Source organism: Dipodomys spectabilis, unplaced genomic scaffold (genome assembly GCF_019054845.1).
Source record: "Dipodomys spectabilis isolate Male_0828 unplaced genomic scaffold, ASM1905484v1 ptg000108l, whole genome shotgun sequence".
In the NCBI taxonomy this organism is placed as follows: Eukaryota; Metazoa; Chordata; class Mammalia; order Rodentia; family Heteromyidae; genus Dipodomys; species Dipodomys spectabilis.
The window spans coordinates 4,525,061-4,551,740 of record NW_024870785.1 but is presented as its reverse complement, the minus strand read 5'-3'; the positions used below and the strand labels follow the sequence as shown (position 1 = coordinate 4,551,740).

The 26,680-nt window shown below is 52.8% G+C and overlaps 3 protein-coding genes across 5 annotated transcripts in view; 2 read left to right on the top strand and 1 right to left on the bottom strand.

The window, feature by feature from the left end:
* Ino80 (INO80 complex ATPase subunit) overlaps positions 1-4,570 on the top strand; it is a 98,487-nt gene extending 93,917 nt beyond the window's left edge. For 2 of the 3 annotated variants that reach the window (XM_042687883.1, XM_042687882.1), the window contains exons 35-36: positions 136-417; positions 3,060-4,570. In XM_042687883.1, the coding sequence (XP_042543817.1) occupies positions 136-417; positions 3,060-3,277 (500 nt within the window). In that variant the 3' untranslated portion in view covers positions 3,278-4,570. The remainder of the gene's footprint in view (positions 1-135; positions 418-3,059) is intronic. The other variant, XM_042687884.1, reaches the window with a different exon arrangement.
* Positions 1-26,680, top strand: part of Ehd4 (EH domain containing 4) — a 738,029-nt gene that overhangs the window by 605,861 nt on the left and 105,488 nt on the right. The window lies entirely within an intron of this gene.
* Positions 16,060-18,657, bottom strand: Chac1 (ChaC glutathione specific gamma-glutamylcyclotransferase 1). Its single transcript, XM_042687937.1, has 3 exons — positions 18,329-18,657; positions 17,923-17,958; positions 16,060-17,156 (listed from the first exon to the last, which is right to left on the bottom strand). Exons 1-3 carry the CDS (start codon positions 18,557-18,559, stop codon positions 16,755-16,757), a joined length of 669 nt encoding a protein of 222 aa, XP_042543871.1. The 5' UTR covers positions 18,560-18,657; the 3' UTR covers positions 16,060-16,754.

Sequence of the window (26,680 nt, the reverse complement as noted above, 5' to 3'; positions counted from 1 at the left end):
GCCTGGACAACCTAGAAGACTGTCTCCAGAGATAGATATGTACATAATCTAAGTGCCAGCTTTCCCTTTCAAGGAAAGATTCTGCTAACCTTTTGAGATTAATTTTTTTCCCCTTTTGGCCATTTGTTCCCATAGGAATTTCTATTCAGGAAATGCCAGCTGCAGGACGTGGTCACTCAGCTCGAAGCCGAGGCCGCCCCAAAGGTTCAGGAAGCACAGCCAAAGGAGCGGGGAAGGGCCGAAGCCGGAAGTCCACGGCGGGTAGTGCTGCTGCGATGGCAGGAGCCAAAGCAGGGGCTGCCGCAGCCTCCGCAGCTGCCTATGCCGCATATGGGTACAACGTGTCTAAAGGTGCGGATGCCAGGGTGGCTGCCGACTGTCAGGGACAGCCCGGAGACCTCCTGAGAGTGCTGTCAGGTAGAACATCTGAGAACCCCCTCCCCAGAGCCCAGCTTGGGGTTCTGCTTCCTTGTGTTGAGCAGCCTTGACTCCCCCTTGCCCTCCTGACTCAGTAGAGTGCCACCTTTGAAGTGCACATAGCTGTGATAAGACAGAATGAAGTTACAGCCTGACTTCTGAGATTCTCATTTCCATAAAGTTAACATTCATCCAGCTACACCATCCCTTCCCTTGCTTACTGAGCACCTGCTATGTGCATACGAGTAATAAGAGGACCCTGTTCTTGGTGTAATAGAGGAGGGCACTGGGTTTAACAGCAGAAGGCAGTCTACAGTGAAGTAAAAAGAGTGGAGGCCTATTTGTAGTTGTAAGTCAGAAGGGGAGAGACCATGGATCACTGACATGGATTGTAGGATTAATTCAGAAAGGAGAAGAAGGGCTGGGAATGTGGCTTAGTGATAGACTGCTTGCCTAGCATGCAGGAAGCCTTATGTTTGATTCCTCAGTACCACATAAACAGAAAATGCCAAAGTAGTGCTGTGGCTCAGGTGATAGACTGTTAGACATGAGCAAAAGAAGGTCGGGTAGTGCCCAGGCCCTGAGTTCAAGCCCCAGGACTGGAACAAGAAAAAAAAAAGAAGACGACAGATGAGGAAGAACAGAGTTAGCAATGACCAACAGGGTTGGCAATAATTGGGGGTCACCAAGCAGGTCAGTCAGCTTGTGCCCAAGAAGAGCAGAGGGAGTTAAGGTTGGGAAGACAGGGCAAGAGTTTAACAGTGTATATCACTACAGACAGTTTGAAAAGGGACGTAGCTATTGAGATAGACATATGAAGAATGATTATAGTTGTAGAATTCAAGATAATCTGAGTGTGGAGAAGGTGAGGAGTCAATTGAGAGCTCTGTCCCTATTCAAAACATGGGCGTTAGCGTCATTACCTCATAGAATTGTTGTAGCAAGTAAAGATGTCCTGGAGTAGAAAGCACTTGGTCTGTGGTAAGTGCTAAGATTAGTTTCTGTCTCTTTTTTTTTTTTTTTTTTTTTGGGGGGGGGGGGGGGGTCCGGTCATGGGGCCTGAACTCTAGGCCTGGGTGCTGTCCCTCAGCTCTTCAGCTCAAGGCTAACACTCTACCTCTTGAGCCACAGCGCCACTTCCGGCTTTTTTCTTTTTGCCTATGTGTTGCTGGGGAATTGAACCCAGGGCGTCAGGCATGCAAGGCAAGTGCTCTACCACTGAGCTACCTTCCCAGCCCCTAGTTTCTGTCTCTTACTGCAGTGAATCTCATTATTTCTTCATTCAGGAAATTAGTAGCTTAGACCACTGTTTGTTTTGTTTTGCTTTGTTTTGGATTTGGGTTTTTTGGTAGTACTGGGGCTTGAACTCAGAGCCTGGGCGCTATCCTTGAGGTTTTTTTCCTCAGGGTAGTGCTCTACCACTTGAACTACAGGTCTACTTCTGGCTTTTTTGGTGGTTGGAAGTAAGAGTCTCACAGACTTTCCTGCCCAGGCTGGCTTCATACTGTGATCCTCTGAGCTCAGCCTCCTGAGTAGCTAGGATTTCAGGCATATCAAATTCCAGCTAGCCCATTGTTTCTTAACCCTTAGCCAGCTGATTGTTTCCTTGGAAACAGTCTAGCCAGTGTTATGGCTGTGTGGCAGGAACTCAACCGTGGATGACCTGCTTGTCAGGGTTTCTCTAGAAACCTTCATTGAGAAGGGTATGAGTGGGTGGAACAGCTAGAGAAAATTCAGTAATGCTTGCTAACTAGAAATGAAAAACAAGAGGAGGATGGGTTTGGATTTGACTTTTCACTCCATTGTGGGTGACAGAGAGACCATCTGCCCCTCAAGCACTTAAAGTTGATAGGAAGGCAAAACAGTAGCACACTGAAGAACTGTATAGACATTGTATTATCATTTGTAATTTGACTCACACTAGGAAAAAGAAAAGCCCATGGTTACCCAGGGAGCTATCACAAGACTAGATATATGGCCTGGATCCTTAAAGTGGCAGGGCTTGGAGAACAGGATTGGCCACAGCCAGCCAGGAGCCTTTCATGAGTATAGACACAATGGGGAGAGTGAATGGCTTTGTGTCCCCTGCCCAGACTTACCGGGCTGTGAAAGCACTCTGTTTGTCACTTGAGTGGTAACTGGCCTTTGAACTCAGGACCTTGCACTAGTTAGGCAAGTGTTGTAGCACTTGAACCACACCCTCCAACCTCAGATTTACAGGGGAGTAGAAATTTAGGAGGAAATAGCCAATCTCAACTGCTGTGCAAAGAAAAGGGGGGAAATTGCATCAGTGCCTAGAAAGTTATAGGTCTCATTCTGCAGTCCTAACATCCTATATTGTGTTGTTGTATCCAGAGCCCCAAGAGGACATCTCACTCTGCATGGGATAATAAGTGGAGAACTAAATAGATGTTGTTTTCTCTTATTGAAAAGACAATTAACAGGACCAGCAAGCAGATATGCCAAGAAGAGGTTGGCAAGAGGGAAGAATGGGAATATGGTGTAAGAACACGGCACACTTAGGGAGGGACTCCTACCCCGCCTCCAGCCCAGACTCATAACCAGCACCACTGGCTTTGAGGTAGCTCACATACACTGGTGCTTGCTTACCAACCATCCTATGTCTTTCTCCATCCCCACAGGAATCTCTGCCAACAGTCCTCTGCAAACATCCCTTGTCCGGCCTGCTGGCCTTGCTGACTTTGGACCTTCAAGCGCCTCATCTCCCTTAAGTTCCCCTTTGAGCAAAGGGAATAATGTTCCTGGGACTCCCAAGAGCCTCCATATGACCAGCAGCCTAGCCTCAGACTCCCTGGTCCGGAAACCAGGCAAAGGCACCAACCCTTCTGGAGGACGGTAACCGTCTGGACCCTCCGGCTTCCTTCAGCCAAACCATGGGCGAGAGCCCTGGCCTGCACATGGTCTTTGGATGGCACGTCTGGCACAGCATCTTAAATCCTGAGTCAGAGAGCGGACAGGACCAGTGGCAGCAAGGGTAGGCAGGTGGATGGTACGAGAATTCTCATCACCTGTTTCCAAAGGGAAGTGCCCTGGGGTTCAGCCCAACAGCGTCCCAGATGGACTCTGTGGCCAAGTCTTAGCCCTCTCGCCAGGGAGGGCTGACGTGGACCCCTTGAGATGCTCAGGCGCGCCGTCTCACCCTGCTCCACCCTCTGCCCACGCCCCTTGTAAAGGTTGTGCAGGTGCTGTGGAGAACCCCTCGTCGTGGACGCTTCTCTTAAGGGTAAGATTTCCTGTAGGGCTAGGAAAGGAAGAAAGGGTGTGCCTGGTGTCGGCCGTCTTTGGGCAGCTCCCCAGGTCTCCAGATGGCATGTGCAGCGGTGTCCTCACTGAAGGTAGAACAGTGGGTGCCAGGGAAGGTGGTGGCTTGTAGGGCTGGCAGAGGGCTGGAGAAGCGGACTCACAGGCAGGTGTTTTCCCAGCGTTTCCTCCCCTGTCCAGCATGGTTCACACCAGGGAACCTTCAGGTCCTACCAGCAGCAGTAGCAGCAGCTCCCACCCGAGGGACTCCCAGAAGCCAGTACGAGACCAGGAGCCACCTCAATCAGCAGGACATTCTCACTGCCCCTCTTACAGACGCCCCTTCGCCCATCCTGAACGCACAGTCTCCCGCCCTTGCCCTTCGGCCCCCTGCTTGGCTGTATGCACGGTCTTTGTTGCACTGAGAAAGGAAGGGAAGGCAGGAATGAGGTGAAGAGGGTGGCAAGAGGGCAGCCCCAGCAGCCTGAGCTGCTGCCCTCCGAGGGGGGCAGCGGGTGGCGGCGTTGAGAGGAGGCACTCCACCGGGCGTCACTAGTGGAGCAGGTGCTTCTCGGCGGGCCAGCCTCTAATTTGCACACCTGAAAATCGCGGAATTGAGTTTAGATAGATTGATTTTTAAATTTTTTTGGAGTAAGGGTTATAGGGGGATCATTTTAATTTAAATCACTAAGATTCCCCTTCCTAAATCCAGACTCCTATGTACAGATGCTATTTAGAGGGAATCAGAAAAATGCCAAGCCTTTTTTCTCTTTGAATGTGCTGTCTATTTTTATAACTGAACTTGTACATATGTATAAAGAGAGACACATCTTTCTTTTACTAACTGGATAAAAAATCTTAAATAAAATGGAGTGAGATAATTTTATGTAAATCAGGTTGTCTGTGGTCTTTGCAGGTACCTCTCTTTGGGGGCAAAATAGGGCCCTTGGGAATACGGCAAAATAAAAGGAAGTCAGAGCCCTGACATGGCTCCTATGATCACAGAGGACAGGGCTAGTGAGGTGAGGAGTTCGCGTTTTGTTTGTTTTTTCTCAGTGGCAGTCCTAATCAGATAGGACAAGTTGCCTGTAGCCATCAGAGAGAGGCTTAACCAAGTGCCTGGGCCGCACAGAGGACCGAGCTATGGGCGGGTTGGCCTGGTCTGCCATTAGGCAGAGTTAAACAGTGGTGATCTTCATACTCCCAGTGTCTCCGCTGTAGCTGTCCTTAGGTCATGAAAGGAAACAGTAAAGAATTTCAGAGACGTCCATGCTTTGAAAACAGTTTGGTAATCAGAGCTCTGGTTCCCAGCCTGGAGCCACGGTCGGTGTTTGTAACTGCGCTAAAGCTGATCGGCTCTTACGTCACCTCGGAGTAGCTCTCATGCTGTTCCCCAGCGAGCCAGCTGTGGGGCCTGCCTGGCCTTGGCTCACCCTGCACACTCTGACCTGGGTGGGCTGGCTCCTCGACAACTGCTACTCACCCTTTGTGAGGATCAGCATCTCTTCATTTTGTTGATGTCAGATACTGTGGGCCTTGTGTTCCTTGCTGTAAACGTGACCAGGGCCTCATACAGAACCAGCCAGCGAAGCCTGCTCTGCTGCTTCACCCCAGTGAGTCCAATTAGGATGGATCCTCTCCCATTTTCATCTCCACTTGGGGCTCATTCCTGCCAGAGTCTTGCCCAGGTCAGCAGTGGCCCCCTCTCTGGGGACTGTCAGCTGAGCTCCTCAAGCAGCTTCACCCAGGTGTGATTAAGCCATTCCTCTCCTGTAAAGGATGAGAGGTTTGGATCCCTGCCCTTTTGTCTTCTCTGTCTGCAGGCACACTGCAATACTTCTTTACCCACTAGCTAGCTCCTGGCCTTAGTACCTGCCTCATCTGCCCCTCTCTTGAGAGTAGAGGAATGACACCTAAATATTCAAATGAAGGCTTCAACTCATTAGCCACTTGGTCTCAGGACATGTTGGTCTCCCCTGTGAGAGACATTCCAGCTCTTACCTAGGAACTTTCTCTTCATGCAGAAGCAAAGCTGGGGAGAGCTGTAGCCCGGCTAAGCAAAGCATCCTTCAGCAAGCCCAGTCCAATCCTAGATAGTGAGGTGGTCCCACTGGCCTGGCCAGGGTTACCTCACCAGCCTAGGTAAGTGTAGACTTTAAAAAAGGGGGTCTAAGCGGGGCGCTGGTGGCTCATGCCTGTAATCCTAGCTCCTCAGGAGGCTGAAACCTGAGAGTTGCTGTTCAAAGCCAGCCTGGGCAGTAAATTCCCTAAGACTCTTATCTCCAATTAACCACCAAAAAACTAGAACTGGTGCGGTGGTACAGCGCTCACCTTGAGCTGAAGAGCTGAGGGACAGCGTCCAGGCCCAGAGTTCAAGCCCCATGACCAGGGGAAAAAAAAAAAGAATGTGGGTCTGAATGTACAGCCTTGGAAATCCAGGGCCTGTACTGGGCTTACTGGCACAACCTCTGTGCCTAGGAGTTTGTTGAAGTTTCCAGAACTCTGGAGCTACACCCCTTGACTGCCTTGGGCCTGAGGAATTGAGCTGAGGAGGAGGTTAGGCCAGGCAGGCTGAGCAGTGAGCTGAGCGTATCCTGCACAGCCAGAGTGTCTGCAGGTGGATTCCTCCACAGAGCCTCACTGCTGGCTTTCAAGCTTACCCCATACCACGTCACCCAAGCCCCTCACACCAGACCAGGCTGGCCCTTGGAAGCAGCATTCCTTGGCTCCCTTAAATGCACATGTGCAAGCTCAAGCTGGATTTGTAGGTTTTAGCTGTCCGGGTTTTAAAGATGGTCAAGGTGAACACAGCCTATCCAAACTAAACAGTGCTCTGCCTTTGCATGCCCTAGAAGGATTTTTGCCTAAAGCTGTAAGGACACAAAAACTAAAACCTGTATCATCCCTTTGCCTTTGTCAAGTTTAATATGGATATGAGTCACCCGAAGATCTGTTTGAAATACAGATTCTGCTTCTGCAAAGTCCAGGAGGAAGCTTAAGCCTCGATCTTCAACAAGATCTCATATGGATATAAATATAATAACCTTCCAGCCCTGGTGGGGGCTGGGCCGTGCTCTTGTGTTAGAAATACAACTTTATGTTTTTTACTATCAATTTACTGACAGAATATGAAACCCTAACATTTCTAGGAAAATTCTGGCCTGTGTTTTCACAGCCTGTTGTTTCGGTTTGATTTGAACTCAATGCCTTGTACTCGATAGGCAGGTGCCCTACCACTTAGACCACGCCTGCAGCCCCAAAAGTTCAATTCTGTATTTCCTCCTTTATTTCTCTCCTGGCTTTCACCTCCACTGGGCATGTTAGGTATGAGAGAGAAAGTCTCTGATTTGCAGTGCTGTCCTTGATCCCTGTGGCTGTACAATGTGTCCCTATCATGACCCCTTTGGGGTCTGTCGGCTTTCACAGCTGTAATTCCTAAGCCGGGGAGAGCTTTGGCTGCTCTCCCATGCTTCTCGGAGACTGCTGAGAAGTAGTTTTAGAAGCCGTGTGGCTAGTGCTGGCTGCCCGGTTCAGCCATCTTCATGATAGGTATTCACATTTAAATGTGGTGGGCAGGGCTATTCTAGAGAAGGCAAGCCCCTCTCCTGTGCCCCAACCCAGGTACTTGTTGCGGAAGTAGCAAAATGATGCTACAAAAAGGATCGGCCTGGGGAGGGAGAGGCCTCTTGAGGACTTAGGTGGCAAGTTGTGCTATTTCAGCCCCCTGGGGATGGCTGGGCGCCTTTTGCTAACCAGGAAGTGTCTGGAGCAAAGAGCCCCAGGACCCAGCTATGGAGATGCCATTCCCAACTTGACAGTCCCCAAGACTGTCCCCAGTTTTGGTATAAGGAAAGGGCGGGAGTGGGGAACAGGCCTGAGGCCCACTTCCTGGTGATGGAGCCCTGAGGAAGCTGGGTGCCTTGCTTATCACCAGGCCACTTCCTGTGTCTCGTTTCTTCCTTGCTTCAGGTCTTGGAGCATAGCTGGCTTTCATTTCCTCTTCAGAGCCAGCACCACCCATCTTCTCCCCTTCCCCCTTCTCTCCAAGCCACTACCCCAAATGAGAATCTTAGCTTCGTCTCTATTTCCATCTTCAAGGCAGGGTCTTTCAAATTTGCTCTTGAATTCATAATCCTGCCTCCGCCTCCCTGGTAGCTGGGATTACACGTGAGCCACCGCACTACCATGTTTTTGTTTTTGTTGTTTGGTGCCAGTACTGGAGCTTGAATTCTGGGCTTGGGCACCGCCCTTTGGCTGCAGTTTCCATCCATGCCAGGGAGGTATATTTTCAGGCAGGTAGGTCTTGGCGTGTATCAGATATATTCCAAGCACTGATGAGTCACACGCCTGCTTTACAAGGCTGATGTTTTGGGTTACTGGATTTCCCTGTAGGCAGTAAAAGGAACTCTGTCAAATGAGTAGCCTCGAGCTCTTAGGAACTTTTCCAGCCCCTCTTTTCTTGTTGAATTGGTTGGTTGGTTTTGGCAGTGCTGGGATTTAAACTCAGCACTGTGTTTCATAAGCAAGCAGGTGCTTTACCACTTGAGCTGTGGTCCCAGCTCTTCCTCCTCCAAGGACCCTCCCACCTCAGCCTCCTAAATGTTGGGATTACAAGCGTGTACCACCACACCCAGCCCACATTTTCTTCAGAACTGCATTGTTGTTTTGTTTGTGGTTTTTTGTGTGTGTGTGTGTTTTTTGCAGTCATGGGGCTTGAGCTCTGGGCCTGGGCCTGGGTGCTGTCCCTCAGCTCTTCAGCTCAAGGGAGCCGAGAGTGCTCTACCATTGAGCCACAGCGCCAAAGTCTCATCTCCTGGTCCCCAGTTACCCTTTTGGGAGGTAAACAAGGCCTCATGGTTTCTTACAATCACTACTTTGATGTTTTGTAAAGGCATGACCACAGTCATACCGTATCTAACTTTATACTTGGCTTCATTGAGTAATAACATTCCTTAAGTTGTGCAAAGAGAATTCTTTGGAACACTAGTTAATAAATCATTTTATTAGTGCATATTTTTCATAAACCCTTAGAATGACTGCAAATATGCTCACGTAGGGAGATCAGCTGCTTTGTCGTCCTACGGCTCTAGAACTAAGAGTTTCCCTTTAAGTCCTCCGATTCTGTCCCAGATGAAACGATTCACATGAATTCAGCCAACAATGACAGTTTGGATCTGGGCTGGTCCTTTGCTCCCATGAGACACAGGGCTCTGGGGTCAGAACAAGGCCCCCCAACCCAGGAAGATGAGTGGGGTGGTCCCTGGTCTGAGTGGCCTTCAAGAGCTGGCTGTGTGGTCCGACCCAGCAGAGGGGATATATTTAGCCCCATCAAATGCTGCTGGCTGTGTTACGCATGACTCAGTACTGTGCTGTTGGTAAACAAACCAGGAAGACCTGGCTGAAGCCAGCCCTCACTCCCTGTCCCAGCTTGGAAGGGTGGGGAGGAGAGGAAGGCTGGGGCCTGGGAAGCCTGGGAACGCTTGACCCAGCCCCCTGCCGCCTCACTTCCCTTCTCCCTCCACCTGCCAACACTGTTTGCCCTATTAAGCGTTCAGGTCCTTTCATTGGCTCATTCCACCCCATTCATTTACTCGTTTATTGGCTCAGTACGTTTTTCCTCAGCCATGAACAGGACAGGGCCAGCTCCTGCCCTCCTGAGCTTCATGCTAGTGTCCCTGGGATCTGATCCTCATTCTGTAATGGCTTTAGTTAGTGCCCAGTGGGGCCCCTCTATCCTTACCGCTGTAGCCACATGCCCTCTTACTGATTCCTTCACCCGCATCTATACCATTCAACCCAGAGTGCTGTGCTGCAGCTATGCCAGGAAGGCTGGTGCCCCTCCTCTGTGGCACCCGGGCACCTCTGCTTGTGCCTAGTATTTTGTGGTGTCATCTGCTTGCAGATCTCCCCACTAAGCAGAATGCCCCCTGCCTGGCGCAGGAATGGTATACCCCAGCATGAAGCACAGTCCTGGGCTCCAGGGAGAGCACAGGGATCCTATGGGAAGTGACCCTCTAAACACAATGTTGGAGGGAAAGGTCCTATAAAAAGCTTAATCAACAAATAGCCAAGGGTGAGAGCAATCTGAACATTTTATGTGCTGATCATAGGAATGTGGACAGGATCCGCAGGGCCAAGGGCAGACCACCAGGCATGAGCACTGCTGCCCCACCGGCCCCTGGCACTCCCTTGACCTGTGAGCCGGGGCCTTGGGCACATAGTAAGGGAAGGGGCTGCCCCTTGCTGGTCCTCTGTCTTGGGGAGCTAATTTGGAGGGTTGTTTGGACCTCTCATGGGGTGGTGCTCCCTGCATCCTAGCCATCTTTTGCCCTGTCCTGAAGTAGGAGGAGCTGGCCTTTCAGTGTGCTGGCTTTGGCATTGGGAGGAGGATCGGGCCTCAGGGACTCTGGTCCTAGGGGCCAGGAGGAACTATTGAAGGGTGTCTGTGCAAAGACTGTGTGTGCAGATTGGCATTTTGAATGTTGTCTGGAGGTCGCAGCTGTGCGAGGAAGTCTAGTGGGTCTGCGAGGGGGAGGAGGGCAGGTGGGGGACATGCTGAGATTGTTTTAAGTGCTACAACACTTGAGAAGGTATCATAGGTGAATGGGGTCTTTTGTATCCAAGATTAAGAAACTGCCCCAGGTGCAGCTGAAGAGCAAGAGGGGCTGGGTGCTCTTAACCACCAAAAGCCCAACGTAAGCTGGCCTCTGGTATAATCCTAGCTACTCAGGAGGCTGAGATCTCTGGATGATAGTTCACATGCAGCCTGGAAGAGAAATTCCATGAGACTCATATCCAATTAATCAACCAAAAAAAGCTAGAAGTGGAGCTATGGCTCAAGTTGGAGAGTGCTAGCCTTGAGCACAAAAGCTCAGGGACAATTCCATGGCCCTGAGTTCAAGCCCCAGGACCTGCACACACAAAACAAATAGCAAGAGCCACAAAGAGGAGGAAGACAGCAAGTAAAGATTGTGTTTGGTGAAAGTGGTGTGGAGGATTGAGAGGTGGCTGCTTTGGCTTAGGGTTTAATTCTCTAATCGGGTAAAAATTACTACTTGGCCCCTCCCTAAAAGATTTGATGATTGCACTGTGGCTGCGCAGATGTGGGAAGGTAGGTACCTGCACATTTTTGAGGGTTAGGGCAGGGACAGGTTCCTGTGCATTTGATCCTCCTTGCTTCCTTTTGGTTTTCGATTTGGTTTGTTTGTTTGTTTGATGGTCCCTTGCTTGCTTGATAGGTGCTATACTACTTGAGCCAGGTACTCATCCCCTTTTTTTTTTTTGCTTTAGTTGTTTTTCAAGTAGGGGCTTGCATTTTTGCCTGGAGCCTGCCTCGGAGATCTTCCTGTGTCCCCCCCTAACCTCCTCTGTCCACTAAGAGGAGGTTTAGTGTCCATTAGGCTCTCCTGGGAGCATGGGACCTTGACACAGGAAGGGAGCCCATAAAGAGAATGCAGACCACTATCTGGACCCATTGGGGTTTTTAGAAGGGAATATTGTAGCTCCCAGGGCAGTTCTTCCCGCTCAGGCTTACCTAGCTGTCCAGCTAGCAAAGATGGGGAAAACAGCCTGTGCTCAAGTTCCTCGGCTGGGAGAGCCAAGTGGAATGGCAGGATCCACAGCAGAGCCAAGAATGAAGACTGAAGTGCCCGATGGAGGAGCAGAGGCACCAAGGGAGAGAGCCAGGGAGGAGTGTGCCGCAGAGTTGCTGGTAGAGGCCCCGGAGAAAGAGGGCCCCACCAGGCTGGTGACTTTACTTAACCCTGCAGGTGCGTCAAGCTCTTTCATACCCAATGAACTGCTTGGGCAGGGGTTGGCCTCACCTGAGAAAGGGTGCATCTGTGTGTGGCAGGGGCACTACCCAACTTGGGCTGGGAGCCAGAGGTTGAGGATGCTGACTTTACCCAGGCCGACGTCATCATCACCGTCTCCACCCACAGAGCCTAGTTCACCATCACCACCACCATGTAATTGACTACCTAAACCAGCATACTTCGGAACATCAAAATAACAATCACTCTGGTCAACAGACTGTGCTGGGCACTCTGGGATATGAGGTCACCCTCGATATGGGCAGGAGGCCAAGGGCTGAGCCTCAATCTCCCACTTGGCCCTTGGGGACACTCTCCCTGTGACTCCTTGCTATTCCTCACCTGACCTTTGACACTAAAACTGGGCTCAGGCCTGGGAGCCTCTGCACTCCATTTAGAACCAGCTGGGAAGAGGGAATCTCTCCTTCTCTCCACATTCCTTTGCTTCTCTGACAGCTGACACAGACACTGCCATGCTCTGCAGAAGTGCACAGCCCCTCCAGGAATGTGGTCCATCCTGTGGCCCAGTGGGGACAACCCAGAGGAATCCCTTAGAGCCTGCCAGCCCTAGAAAGGTTGCAGAGAGGCCAGATGTGTTTGCCACCCACAGTTGACCAATGCTCCCCCCCCCCAGCACATTCCTGAAGTCCCCAGTCTCCTCCCTCTTGCTTGCCTCACATGTGCAACTGGCTGCCCAAAGGCAGGCATCTCAGCCACTTTCCCAGACCCTGTCTATCCCTGAAACGTGGATCCCAGCAGGATCCTGTCAGCTCTGAAGACCTGCAGCCCATCTGTCCTGAGGACCAGAACAAGCGTCCTTCACACACACACACACATACACACACATGCACACAAACACCACACTCACACCCGCCTACTTTAAAGACAAAGCAAACAAAAGGAACAAAAACAAACAGAAGTTCCTTATGTAGAAGGAAAAAATATGAGAAACAAAAACACCATAGAACGGAACTTCCCTGCACGACAGCAGCCAACACTTCCTCCACATCTGACCCCGAGGTACCTTGAGCTGCGTGCCACTCTCTGGGCTCCTTTGCTAGATGCATCCTCACCTCCTGCTGGATTCTGTGGGCCCACTCAGAATGGAACAGCTTTACCCCATGCCTGGGGCTCCAAGCTCCAGTGGACTGTTTGTCTGCCACCCACAGGGCAAGTCAAGGGCCCTCTGCCCTAGTATAGACTCAACAATGAAACTGGCCATGGAATTGCCTGTGACTTCCTATTAACCCCTGGTTCTCCGGGAGGATGTGTGCAGGGAGGCATGGGCAAGGTTGTTTTGAAAGTCCCTGATGTCTAAGTTGCCCCAACACCTTCCCCTACTTAAGTCTCTTGAACCAGAAAAGACGAGGGTTGGTTTTTTGTTATTGTTTTGTTTTTGCTGGTTCTGCTGTTCTTGAGCCTTTTTGTGCTCCAGGCTAGCACTCTACGACTTGAGCCACGGCACCACTTCGGGCTTTTTGAGTAGTTTATTCTGCCCAGGCTGGCTTCTAATTGCGATCCTCAGATCTCAGCTTCCTGAGTAGCTAGGAGAACAAGCATGAGCCATTGGTTGGTGCCTGGCTTACTGGGAAATTTTTAACTAGGGGCCTTGGGCTTGCCAGGCAGGTGCTAGTGCTCTAAGATTATAGGCGTGAGCCAGGCAACAGTCTACATAAAACCCAAAGCAGGCTGGTGATGGAGCTCATGTAGAGCGCATGTCTACTGGAGCAAATTAAACCCAAGAAGAGAGGGCATTGTGGGACCTCAGATCCAATGGATCTGAAGTACAAATAGAATGATCTGGGGGGGCTGGGAAGGTGGCTCAGTGGTAGAGCGCTTGCCTTGCATGCATGCGGCCCTGGGTTTGATTCCTCAGCACCACATAAGCAGAAAAAGCCAGCAATGGCACTGTGGCTCAAGTGGTAGAGTGCTAGCCTTGAGCTAAAGAGTTGAGGGACAGCGCCCAGGCCCAGAGTTCAGGCCCCACGACCAGCAATAATAATAATAATGATGATGATGATGATGATCTGGGCCTGCAGTTGGCCTCCGAAGTGGGGAGCAGTGTTGGAGAGGGAGCCCTCAGACTGCGGGATCAGGTGCTGGCTCTCGGTAAGTTTGGCTTGTGTTAGCCGAGTCCTAGCCGGTGTCTGCTGCAGAGCTGAGGCATAGTGTGAAGGAGACACACTTCTGTTGCCCATGTTGGGAGTGTAGAGGACAACCTGAGTGTGAGCTGCTACTTTCCTTCCACCTCCTCAGCCCTTCAAATTTTGCTCCTCCAGCCTGTCACCAGATCCTGTTGCCCTCACCCTGAAACTGCCCTCAGACCCACCCCTGCCATGCCCGCCACCACACTAAAGCTCCGGCCCTCTTTACCTCAGCCATCTTGGCCTTCCCTCCTCCCATCTGACACCATGACAGTGTTCCCTGGTTGTCTCTTCCCTACTCAGAACCCGCCAGAGGCCCCTTTGGTGACCCGGCAGGAATGCCACCACCACAGCTCTGTCCTGCCACCTCTCTGGCCTCATCTCCAATCCCCGTGCTGCTGTGCCAACCCGGCTGACCTCCTCTTCCCCTCAGGTACATGCTGTTTTCTGGCTCCCTCCCCCAGGAAGCCTTCCCCAGCTGCTCACTCACTTGGGTCAAATGGTCCCATGTCACCTGGAATGGTCACCAAACTCTGTAAGGAGGGGGAATCCTTTACTGCATCTCCTGTGCCTACAACAGTGTCTGTCAATGGCTGATGAGTGGGTGCCCTCTCCACTTCTTTTATTGTTATTGTCGTTGGTTGTGGGCTTGAACTCTGGGCCTGGGTGCTGTCCCTCAGCTCTTCAGTTCAAGGCAAGTGCTCTACCACTTGAGCCACGACACTACGTCCGGTTTTCTAGTAGTTTATTGGAGATAAGAGTCTTGCCTAACGGAGCTGGGAAGGTGGCTCAGTGGTAGAGCGCTTGCCTTGCATGCATGAGGCCCTGCGTTCGATTTTCGATTCCCCAGCACCACATAAGCAAAAAGAAAAAAGCCGGAAGTAGCACTGTGGCTCAAGTGGTAGAGTGCTAGCCTTGAGCTGAAGAGCTGAGGGACAGCGCCCAGGCCCAGAGTTCAGGCCCCATGACCGGACCCAAAAAAAAAAAAGAGTCTTGCCTAGCACTGGTAGCTCACACCTGTAATCTTAGCTACTCAGGAGGCTGAGATCTGAGGATCACGGTTCAAAGCCAGCCTGGGCAGGAAAGTCCGTGAGACTCTTATCTCCAATAAATCACTAGAAAACTGGAAGTAGCGCTATGGCTCAAGTGGTACAGCGCTTGCCTTGAGCTGAAGAGCTGAGGGACAGTGCCCAGGCCCAGAGTTCAAGCCCCACGACCGACCAAAAAAAAAAAGTCTCACGGAATTTCCTGCCGGGTTGGCTTTGAACTGTGATCCTCAGATCTCAGCCTCCTGAGTAGCTAGGATTACAGGTGTGAGCCACCAGTGCCCGGCATTCCACTTCTTTTAACTCCCAGTTCAGAAGAGTCCCCTGCTCTGGCCCAGGACACCCAGGAGGTGGCTACCCAGGGCTCCGTGCCACCACTGCCTCCTGTTATTTTACCCTGACCAGGTTCCCAGAAGAACCTGGCTGGACTCCATATTTTTTTCCCATCAATGGCCAGGACACGAAGCCACCAAAACACAGGCACACTGCCCAGGTGTAAGGCCTGCCCACATTGGTCTGAGCTGACCTCGTCGGAGATTCCCACGTCAAACCAGGACAGTGGCTACAAGAGCAGCAGCGATGTCAACTGCCCCCCTCCCCCACACACCTGCCCTATTAATCATCTATGGGCAAAGCACAGGTCACTGCAGGGGCTGGGTTCAGCTCAGACTCATCTGCTGCTAAAGCCCACCACCTTGGCCCTACTCTCATCCTCCAAGTCCAGGGGAAGGCCTAAAGGGGTCACTCTCACACCTGGTCAGGCTCTGATCTGGGAGTGGGGACCTGTCCCCCCCCCCCCCGGGAGCATCCCGGGGTGAACGAGCAAGCAGGCCATCCTCGTAGCTCATTGCATTGTGGGTGAGTCCTGGCAGGGCAGGGTTAAGAGAGAGGCCAGCCACAGGCTCAGGAATGTGCAGTAAGCACGTGGTCCTTGGGGGGGAAAGGACATCAAGTCCTGCAGGTCGTATGACCTTGCCACGTGCTGTCAGTGTTGGCCCACAAGTTGTTACCACCATTCCCTCACCCACATGTGCCTTTAACTAGAAGCCAGGGGTCTGGCCTTGCTGGTGGAGGAAAGCTAGGCAGAGCTTCAAGCCTGAGGCGCTAAGGGGGGGGAGACAGGGGTCATCGGTCAATGGCAAAGGCATTGCTCACAGGGCTGCATGGGAGAGGCTTGGGGGCGGAAAGCTGCACAGTGTGGGGACATGGTTCCGCCATAGACTGTGGCGGCGGGAGAAATGGAGCTTGTTCAGGGAAGAAGAGGACGTTGTGTGCTTCCCCTTCTCGGGAGCCTTCCGCAGTGCATCCCTCACCCCAACTCCCATGTAAAGAAGAACATTCCAGTGCAGATAGTAAGAGATCCATTTATGGATAACAGTGGGACAGACTGGGAAGGGACCAGGGCCTGTAGTGATGAATTTCCCAAGAATGGGCAAGACATACACGAGTGGCCCAGTCAGACAAGAAGGCAGACAACAGAGGGTGCGAGGAGGGAGGGAAGGTGGGAATAACCAAAAGGAAGAGGAACCCAGGCCCAGCCTCTGCAGCTGCATCCAGACATCAGACCCAGCTGGGCCCGCGGGTTCAGTAGATGAGTAAGGCCGGCAGGGGCCTCAGGCCAGCAGAGCCCCTCACCAGCAGGCTGGGAACTTGGGCAGGTGATGTTTCCAGGTTGAGGAGTATTGGTCTAGGTAGATCAAGGCTCTTAGAGGCTTCCTGGAGAAGTGGAGGCCTAGGTGGTGTGGAATTAGCAGCAGTAATGGTGGGAAGTCTGGTCAGGCACCAGAGGCCTGGGGTGTGGCCACTGCGCAGCAGGGCCTGTGTCGTGGCAGGTCCCCCGGCTACCCTGCCCGCCACACCAACATGGTGTAATAAATAAAGTTTCAAGTAAGTCAGTGTCAGTCAAGCAGGAAAACGAGGCTGGCAAGCGGACAGGAGCTTGAGAAGAGAAGTCCCCAGCTGCCCTGTGCCCTGCCCCCTGTGCCCTCTCAGAGTGCTTTAGCTCTATCAAGTCTTACTTCAAGCTTTGGGTAGGCATCTGGTCCAGCTGTCCATGTGGACAAGGACTCAGCTTCTCAGACCAGCGCCAAGGCCTGCTCGTTGAGGTAGGAGCAGGGCAGCATGCTGCCCACAGCGTCCACGATGGCTTCTAGGTGCTCATCTTGCGCCTGAGGCCCACACAGCTGCATGAAGTCTGCCAGGCGCAGCAAATACTCAAGGTTGTGGCCAGAGAAGCCCCGGCAGGCCAGGATTTGTGTAGCAATGACCTCCTCTGGGGCGGGCCCAAGGTAGCCTGGGTTCTGTGGGGTAGCCACATAGGCCAGTGCTGTGAGAGGTTGGTCTGGTGCATCTTGAGGATAGAAGGTAACTTTCTTGGTGTCATAGCCGCCAAGCACTGCTTCCCGCACATTCAGGTACTTCAGGGCCTCGCTTACCTGTTCACCTTGCACCTTGTATGCCACACCCCAAGTGCAGCCCTAGAGGGAAACAGGGACAGTCAGGTCATGCACAAGAGCTCTGTGCTGATCCCTCTCTCATCCTGGAGTGCCATTCTCCCCTCCTCCCCCCGCCACCCTAAGACTGTGCTCTGTTACATTGGTGGGTGCCAGACCAATGAGCTATCTAGCAATGTATACCCTACATTGATGCTCACCCTTGTTAGCATCAGTTAGTTGTATTGGGGGGGAGGGAGTTCATCTTAACATGTCGATTTGTACACCTCAAGCAGAGACACCTCCTCTGTCATTCTCCCTTCTGCATTCCCCCATTCCCAGATCAGACCAGTCTCAGCGAGCTTTTGGTTCCACTGCCACCCATGTATATAAAATACTTTGACTCTCCTTCACTCTCCCTGCAGGCTCCCATCCCCCCTAGAACTTTTTCCCCAGACAAGACATATTTCAACTCTTTAATCCATTCATTCTGTTAAAGTTTATGCCCCCTTATGGGTTGGCAAGGTGGTCTCATGCCAGGGAGACCTACTCATACCAGGGCCCAGGCACCAGCCACATCACCTGCAAGCTTGTTAGAAAACTACATCTCAGACCCTATGCTAATCCTACCAAATTAATATATACATATGTATTTACAAGATGCTCAGGTGATTTTCTGAGGAGCACTGAGCCAGACTACACTTGCAGCCTGCATCAGATCTAGCGTGCAGCCACAGGCCCCAAGAGCTCTGTCTCTCTGCATCCCTCCACACTGGGTCCCCAGAGGCAATCTCTTCACTCGGCCACTTACCTCACCATCTTCAAGGAGGGTCACCACGCGGCCAGGCTAGGGAGGAAAGAAAGATATTTGTTGAGAAAGACAAATTAGAAATTAGCTCTGCCATCAGCCCATCAGTGCAAGAAAACTCTCCCACCCCCCTGCCCGCCCCCAAGACCTGCCTGCACCCCACTCCACCAGGGGACCGGCGGGCGCAGGGAGGGATTTTGCACGGATGGATGGAGGCAGAAGCAGCAGGCAGGTGCACGGCACTGGCCTCGACAGGTGCACAGACCCCCAGGTTCCCATTGAAAGCATCACACCGTGACACACACACATACACCCGACACGAATCGAAACCACAACCCCCGCTGCAGGTTCACGCATTTCCCTTGCCCCCACCCCCAGCTGCCCTGGGCACGGTCCAATCGATGCTCACCATCTTGTCGCTGCCCCGATGGAAGGTGTCTCCCTGCCAGAAGCGGCGGCTGTACCCGCGCACGAAGCCCACACGGCTGTCGCTGTAGGCGAAGTCGGGTCTCCACACCAGGGAGCCGTACCCGAAAATCCACAGGGCCGGGGGGTCGCCATCCTCCCGGGGTGGCTGCGCGGAGGGTGCAGGAGACAGCGAGGGGGGCGGAGTGTTCTGGGCTGCAGACTCGTGTTTCATGGTGCCGGGCACAGGGACGGGCCCGGAGCGGCCTCCGGTGGCTGGTCTCCGGCGCGGGCACGGAAGGACCGACGGACGCGCACACCTGGCCTGGCACCGGTCGGGTCGCTCCAGCTGAGCGACCCCTCACGGAGGCGCTCTTTAAACCCTCTGGCCGGGAGGTTCCCCGCCCACCCGGAGCCAGCTGCCGCGGTGATTGGGGAGGGGCAAACCCCGTTCGGACCAATCACGTTCGGCTTTTGCTTTTCCCTGAACCGCGCCGCGCTCTAAGTGGGTGACGAGGCGGCCCGCTCCGGGCCCAGCGCGCGCGCTGATTGGCTGAGCTCCGCCTCTGTGGCCAGCCGGGCTGGAGTGATGCAACGGGCGGGCAGGTTTCCCCAGCGCCCGCATGCAGCAAGGGCGCCTCGGATTGCATCAGGCGGCGGGCCTGGGGCACGGGCCCGGCACCGACGCGGGCACCGGGCGTCTCCCCGGCCAGCCCTCTTTGACTGGGGCCCTGCAGAAGCCACCGCCGGCGTGGCGAGGGGACATGTCCCCTCAGAGGTCCGGCCCGCGCAGCTGGCCGAGTCCTCGGACTCAATCCTGGGGTGAGAGCCGGGCGCGTCCTGAAGGGGCGCCCCGGGGCGCGAGCCCCGGTCTCCGGGCGCTCTTCCGGGAGGCACGCCCTACGAGGAAGCTGTCCTGGGCACCGTCCGCATGCCTCTGAGGTGCCTCACGCCCGGGGCAGCCCGCGTGAGCAGGCGGAGAAACTGAGTCACAAGGGGAGGGGGGGGGAAAGGGGGGGTTCTGCCAGAGCTGCGGTTGAGTCCGGGCCTCACGTGAGGGCCGCGCCCCGGGGCCGGGTGCGGGGACCCCCCCACCACCCCGAGTCCAGGGAGGTTAGAGGCGGGGCCGGCGGGGCCCGGCGCCCCCAGCGAGGCCTGCAGAGCCGCGGGCCCGCCGCCCGCCCTGGGGAGGGCCCGCCGCCCGCCCTGGGGAGAACCCGCGTCAAGGTCCGTCCTGAGGCGACGGGCTTCGTTCCAACCCGATCCCCGCGCTCTGGCGCGCAAGGAAGGCCCAACTCCAGCCCTTTAGAGGGGGGGGGGGGTCCCCAGGCCTCCTGGGTGGGGTTCACCCTCCAGGCAGCAGCTGGGGGGTTGCTCTCTCTGACTGCAGAAGGCCTGCCTTCCCCTGGAGGAGGTCTGGGGTGAGACTTGTGACCGGAGAAATGGCCGCTGTTAACTGTTTTTATCCAAGTCTAATTATTGAAGTTAAACAATTATGTTCACACGAGTCATTCCAAAAGTGTCTATGGATAGTATGAGACTTACAAATAACAAACAAACAAACAGTTCCTGGGGTTTGAACTCGAGGCCTGGGCATTGTCCTGAGCTCTTTTGGTAGTTAATTGGAGAGAGGAGTCTCTCACAGATTTTCCTGCTTGGCTGGTTTTGACCTGTGATCCTCCAGATCTCAGCCTCCTTTGTGGCTAGGATTACAGGTGTGAACCATTGGTTCACAGCTTGAAGCTACTTCTTTCTTGTTCTTTTTTTTCCATTTTCTTTTTCTTTTTTGGTCGGTTGTGGGGCTTGAACTCAGAGCCTGGGCGCTATCCCAGAGCTCTATTGCTCAAGGCTAGTGCTCTACCACTTTGAGCCATACTTCCAATTTTTTTTCCTTTGGTCGGTCATGGGGCTTGAACTCTGGGTCTGAGCGCTGTCCCTCAGCTTTTCAGCTCAAGGCGAGCGCTCTACCACTTGAGTTACAGCTCCACTTTCAGTTTTCTAGTAGGAGTCTCACGGTCTTTCCTGCCCGGGCTGGCTTTGAACCGCGATCCTCAGATCTCAGCCTCCTGAGTAGCTAGGATTACAGGCATGAGCCACCAGTGCCCAGCTGAAACTATTTCTTTTTTTTTTTTTGAAACTATTTCTTTTAAAAGCAAAACTAAGTTGCCAGGCACAGTTGGTGACTCAAGTGTAGAGAGCTAGGCTTGAGCAAAAAGCTCAGGGACAGTGTCCAGGCCCTGAGTTTAAGCCCTACAACTGAAAAAAAAAAAAAGAAGCTAGAGACATGGTTTAATTAGCAGAGTACTTGTCTAGCAAGTGCACAACCCTAAATTGAAGCCCCAGTACTACCAAAATAATAACAAATTAGCAAATAAATAAAAACAGCATCTAAGAATGTTGCTCAAGGGCTGAAAATGTGACTTAGTGGTAGAGCGCTTGCCTCACATGCATGAAACCCTAGGTTCCATTCCTCAGTACCACATAAACAGAAAAATCCAGAAGTAATGCTCAAGTGGTAGAGTGCTAGCCTTGAGCAAAAGAAGCTCAGGGACAGTACCCAGGCCCTGAGTTCAGGTCACAGGACTAGCAAAAAAAAAAAATGTTGCTTAAGTAGCAGAGTGCTTGTATAGCAAGCGCATGGCCCTAAATTCATCTCCACATTGCCAAAAAAAATAAATAAAAATTCTAAAGGCCATAAATAATTTCCATATTTTTACGTTTTTATTAACATACATACTAAGATCTTGATCAACCTCATCCTTCTATCATCATTCTCCCTGACCACCACCTTCTTTTTGTTAAATTAAAAAAAAAAAAAATCACCTGTTAAACCCTCTTCAGTACCAGGACCCAAAGGTAGAGTCTAGGCGATGGTTTGCAGCCACAGTTTGCTCTGGCATGGGACACTATGAGAGACCTAGAGGATACACACCTTTTTAAAGACAGGTTTCATCGTTCTATTTTTTTTTTTTTGGGGGGGGGGGCAGTCATGGGTCTTAAACCTGGGCCTGCCTGGATGCTGTACCTTAGCTCTTTAGCTTAAGGCTAGCACTCTACCACTTGAGCCACAGCACCACAGACTTTCTTGCCAGGGCTAGCTTTGAACCATGATCCTCAGATCTCAGCCTCCTGATTATTAGGATTATAGGCAGGAGCCACTGGCGCCCAAATTGTTCTATTTTTTTTAAATGAAAAAAAGTCTGCTATGGGCTGGGAAGTTGGCTCAGTGGTAGAGCGCTTGCCTTGCAAGCCTGAGGCCCTGGGTTCGATTCCTCAGCACCATATAAGCAAAAAGAAAAAAGCCAGAAGTGGCGCTGTGGCTCAAGTGGTAGAGTGCTAGCCTTGAGCTGAAGAGCTGAGGGACAGCGCCCAGGCCCAGAGTTCAGGCCCCACGACCGGACCCAAAAAAAAAAAAAAAAAAAAAAAAAAAGTCTGCTAACAGAGATGTTATTTGAAATTTAATGAAAGCCTTTCTCACTGAAAACACACCATAGTTGCATTTCATAGTCTATAATTTGTAGACTAACAGTAATCTCAGCATTTTGGAGGCTGAGGCAGGAAGTTTGAGAGTTCCAGGTTTGCTTTGGCTAGATAATGAGACTCTGTTCTATGAAATAACAAATAATTCCAAAAGCGAATGTAATACCCACAAATTAGAAAACTGTCATCACTGTTCTGTTTTCACACGTTGAAATGAACTACTTCATATCCTTCCTCCATTAGTCCTCCATGCTCCCAACTGTTCTGAGCAGGGTAGTCCCTACCTAGAAACTCAGAACTCAACAGGCTGTAGCAGGAAGATCTCGAGTTCAAGGGCTGCCTGGATTACATAATGAGACCCTGCCTCAAACCAAACAACAACAAAAAGACTATTTTTGCTTCACTTAAAATAAAAATCTATTATGAAAACGTCATAAAAATGCCTATGATTGCGTAGTATGGCAAAAATGCAAAATATGAGCTATCACATGCACTGTGATTAAAGCTATTAAGAACAACAAAATGCATGAGGGATAAAGGAATATCAAATACTAATGCTGGATGTTGCTATTAAGGGCGAATCTTAACACCTTTTTTTCTATGCCAGTGCTGGGGACTTGAACTCAGGGCTGTGTACTATCCCTTAGCTTTTTTGCTTAGTGATAGCGCTCTACCGCTTGAGTCACAACTCCACACCTGACTTTTTGGTGGCTAATTGGAGATTAAGAATTTCATATACTTTCCTGCCCAGGCTGGCACTGAACTGCAATCCTCAAATCTCAGACTCCTGAGTAGTTAGGATTATATTTATGAGCCACCAGTGGCCAGCATAACAGGTTATTTTTAAAGAATAGTGCTGTCTGGTGAGTGAAGGTAAATAGCACATCTAAATCACCCAAGGGACACTTTCCTTGTGTTCATTCTCACCTTTTCCAATCCCAGTCCCCCCCAGACCTTCCTCCCCACCCCGCCTTGTGGTACTGGGGTTTAAACTCAGGGCTCTGTGCTTTGTAGGCGGGCACTCTACCACTTGGGTCACACTCCAGCCTCATAACTTTTGGAGATGTTCTCAATAACCAGGTTTTGCTCCAGAGTTAGGTACTCTCCCTTTGTAGCCCCTCATACCCTTATCTGTCCCCACACTCCCAGCTCATTGCCTACATAATCGCATACTGAATGCTAACCATGTGCAGGCAGCTCGCTAAATACTTCTGCATCCATTCTAATTATAACCTCTACTGCGGTACAGATGAAAGTTAGGTAACCTACCCACCATGACAAGGCTGTAAGTCTGGATCTAAAGGTGTCACCTTAGCGGTCCTGCCCACACACCTGCCTGAGGCCGAGCCCTCCTCCCCACGGCAGGTTCCAAGACTCCTTGTTGAGAATTCATCACATCCTGCCTAAAAAATTTGGAAGAGGGGCTGGGAAGGTGGCTCAGTGGTAGAGCGCTTGCCTTGCATGCATGAGGCCCTGGGTTCAATTCCTCAGCACCACATAAGCAAAAAGAAAAAAGCCGGAAGTGGCGCTGTGGCTCAAGTGGTAGAGCGCTAGCCTTGAGCTGAAGAGCTCAGGGACAGTGCCCAGGCCCAGAGTTCAGGCCCCATGACCGTAAAAAAAAAAAACATTTAAAAACTGGAAGTGGCATTGTGGCTCAATGCTAGCCTTGACCACAGAGAGGCTCAGAGACAGAGTCCAGCCCATGAATTCAAGCCTCACAACCAGGAAAAAAAAAAAAAAGAGCTCAAGGACAGCGCCTGGGTCCTGAGTTCAAGCCCCATGACTGACAAAAAAAAAAAAAAATTGGAAAAGATCAAGACACTATCTCCTGTGAACAATGACACAATAGTCAGCCAAGGAGATCTGAAACATCTTTCCTGTGACCCAGACATCATTCCCTCCCTCCCTTTCTCCCTCCCTCCCTCCCTCTGTCCCCCTACAGCAGCAAACCCTTTACAATTCCCTCAGGAAGGGGCTGCCCTTACCATGCCCAGAGGTAGGAGCTCAGGAGCGGTGATGAACCCAAGCATCATTTCTGCCTGGCAGAGTAACATGTGGTTTGCACCTGATGCACACGAGGTGACTTCCTCTTTTGGACCTTTCCCAAGCCCATCTTTCCTGATTATTTCCTCCAGGCAGTCACTTCTCATTTCCTTATGTACTGTTCCTTCTCACTTCTTGTTCCAGACACCGCGATCCACTCCTGGTGCTGAAAGTGTGACTGTGTGAAAATGGACAGATGTGTTCTGAAGGTAGGGATGTATGCTCCCTTAATTTGCTTAATGATGAAGTTACTTTACAAAGCAAGGCGTGCCGGTGGGATGTAAAACCTGCCCAGACACATGCTTTAGGTTCAGTGTGTGCAGATTTGAACCTCACTCCACCACTTCCACCCTGGCTGCTCCTTGATTTTCTCCTCTGTGAAATGAGGAATGATAGTAGTGACATCTTCCTTGTAGAATCTAACAAGTGTGGAAGGAAAGAACTCCTTAACCAGTGCCTGGCAGGTAGGAGTGCCCAGCAGACGTTGGCTTTTTATTGTTTTTGATTGTCGTATCATTTTCCGTCCTAGCCCTGGCAGAGTCATAGTTGGTCTCTGACAGCGCTGGAAGGGTCAGGTGGTTCAGGAGAGTTCAGGGTGAGCAATTGCGGATTCACTAGAGGAACTCTCCAGCCATCTTCCCCCCTGTTGTAATGCAATTCACAGCTCGCTGGCTGGCTCTCTCCCCGGTTCCCGGAGGGGCTGGGTGCCTTGTGGGACATTGTGTAATATGTATTTGATCTTCATGCAGCTTCCTGGCATGCAACTCCTAAAATCCTTGGAATTTCCAAATACCGAATGTCTCTTTTGCTTGCCCATGAGTGGAAGGATGCTGAGGAGCCCCTGAGCCACATGAGTGGGGTCGTGGTTACAGCTCCAGCTCCAGCCTCAAACCCCCGGGTTGCCCAGGAGCCCGGGAACCCAGGCCGCCAGTCAGAGGCCAGAATACCAGCTCACTCGGTGCTGTGCTTGCTGGCTAGGTGCTTGTTTGCTAGGTGCTTGCTCGCTCAGTGCTTGTTCGCAAGTGTTTTCATGACACATTCATCTCATCCTGCGTAGTGTACCACAGGGCACCCCTTCAGAGATGTTCTGACAAATAACTGCAGGGTTCATGCCCCCCCAGCAGTGGGGGGGGAGGGCAGGGAGGGGGGGAGGGGAGGGAGGGCAGGGAGGGGAGGGAGGGAGGGAAGGGGAGGGAGGGCAGGGAGGGGGAGGGTTCCCAGGGAGGAGAGGGAGGGCAGGGAGGGCAGGGAGGGGGAGGGAGGGCAGGGAGGGCAGGGAGGGGGAGGGTTCCCAGGGAGGGGAAGGAGAGCAGGGAGGGGGAGGGTGCGGACAGCGCCCCCTCGTGGCGCGCACTGATGCGCCCGCGCTCCCCCCGCTGACCTGCGGCCGATCCACCTGATCCGCCCGCCCGCCCCGCACTGGGCAGGAGGCGGGAGGGGGGGGGGGACCAGGGCGGGGACGTGGCGGGGGAGGCGGAGTCCCCCAGAGAAACTCAGGGCCTTCAGCGGCTTCCCGGGAAGTGAGCCGGGGTCGCCTGCGGAAAACAGGAAGTCGTGTGTAACAAAGAATGGGGGGGAGGGGTGCGGGGGGAGGGCGCGGGAGGGGAGGGTGCGGGAGGCGTCCTTCGTCCTCTGGCAGGTGGAGGTCTGACCCAGCCCGGCCCCTCGGGCCGCACCTGCCCCTTCCTCCACCCCCAGGACCCCTGCTGGGGTCCATCCAGGCCGCCCTGAGGATGGGAAGTGGGGGTCGGGGGCGACTCTGGGGGAGGCCACTGGGACCCGAGAGCAGCCCTCCCCGGGAAGGGACAGTCACAGCCCCCTGGTGAATCACTTCCATCTCCTTCCAGGAGGGCAGACCCCTGGGGCAGGGGCAGAGGTGGGGGCCCTGTGCGCGCAGGAAGGGGGGGAGCAGCGGGGAAGGGCCTGGGGGGGGGGGCGGGAGACCCCTGCTCTAGCCTGGGTGGGTCCAGAGACCTCATCCAGTCCGGTGGGGCAGGAGAGAGAGAGCTATAGTAAGCTGTCCTCTTCCGTCCACCATGATAGCAGTAGCAAGAGAGGGAGCCCTAATGAAGCTGGGCTCCCCTTTTCCCAGCCCTTGCCGGAGTCACAGAGCAGTGACCTCCAGGTGGTCACCAGCCAAGAAGTCCTGGAAAAGCAGCTGTCCTCAGAGCCGGAGGTCACCGCGGGGTCAGATTGATTCTCCAGGCCGTGACACTGGCTCCAAGCTGTTAAGGAACCGCCAGGCTCTGGATTCTTCAGTGAAATGTGCATGTGAACTGCAACGCTCTCGCTAGCCCCTCATGGCCCTCCGCAGCGAGTCCCTGCGCTAGCCTGGTTTCTGCCAAGTGTGGGACATCTATACAGGTCATTCTGTGACCTGAACTTCACCTGTGGGAAGGGGCAGGGTCCTAAGGGAGTAACCTTCAGGAAAGCCCGGGAGAGGAGGCCTGTGACCTGTTCAGACCCCCAAATGCCTCTCCTCAGGTTCTGCTGAGTTATCAGAGGTGGAGCCTGGCATGGCTTACAGATTGGAGTGGCCCAAAGTCTGTGCCAGCACAGTTGTGGGGGGTGGGGGTGGCTTTCAAACCTCTGTCTGGTTGTCGGAGCCCTTGTGTGTTCAGATGGTTTAGCCAGCAGCCATCTCCCCTCCGAAGGCTTGTCTCTAGTCAGGCTGGCGACCTGACCTAGCACGCTGGCTGGTGTGGACGTGCAGCCCTGCGGGTGTCTACCTGTCCCCCACATGGGAGCCTCCTCATCTTGCCTCCTGTCCCTGCTCAGCTTCCCCCGCCCCCCAGGGCCCGGGAGCCGCTTTCCTGTTTCATTTTGGGCAGGA

What these genes read in the sequence shown, in the direction of transcription:
- Chac1 (XM_042687937.1), bottom strand. Translation starts at nt 18,559, where the DNA reads ATGAAACACGAGTCTGCAGCCCAGAACACTCCGCCCCCCTCGCTGTCT. An exon ending in ATCGGGGCAGCGACAAGATG is followed by an intron (nt 17,959 to 18,328) that starts GTGAGCATCGAT and finishes TTTCCTCCCTAG; the next exon opens with CCTGGCCGCGTGGTGACCCT. An exon ending in CCCTCCTTGAAGATGGTGAG is followed by an intron (nt 17,157 to 17,922) that starts GTAAGTGGCCGA and finishes GTTTCCCTCTAG; the next exon opens with GGCTGCACTTGGGGTGTGGC.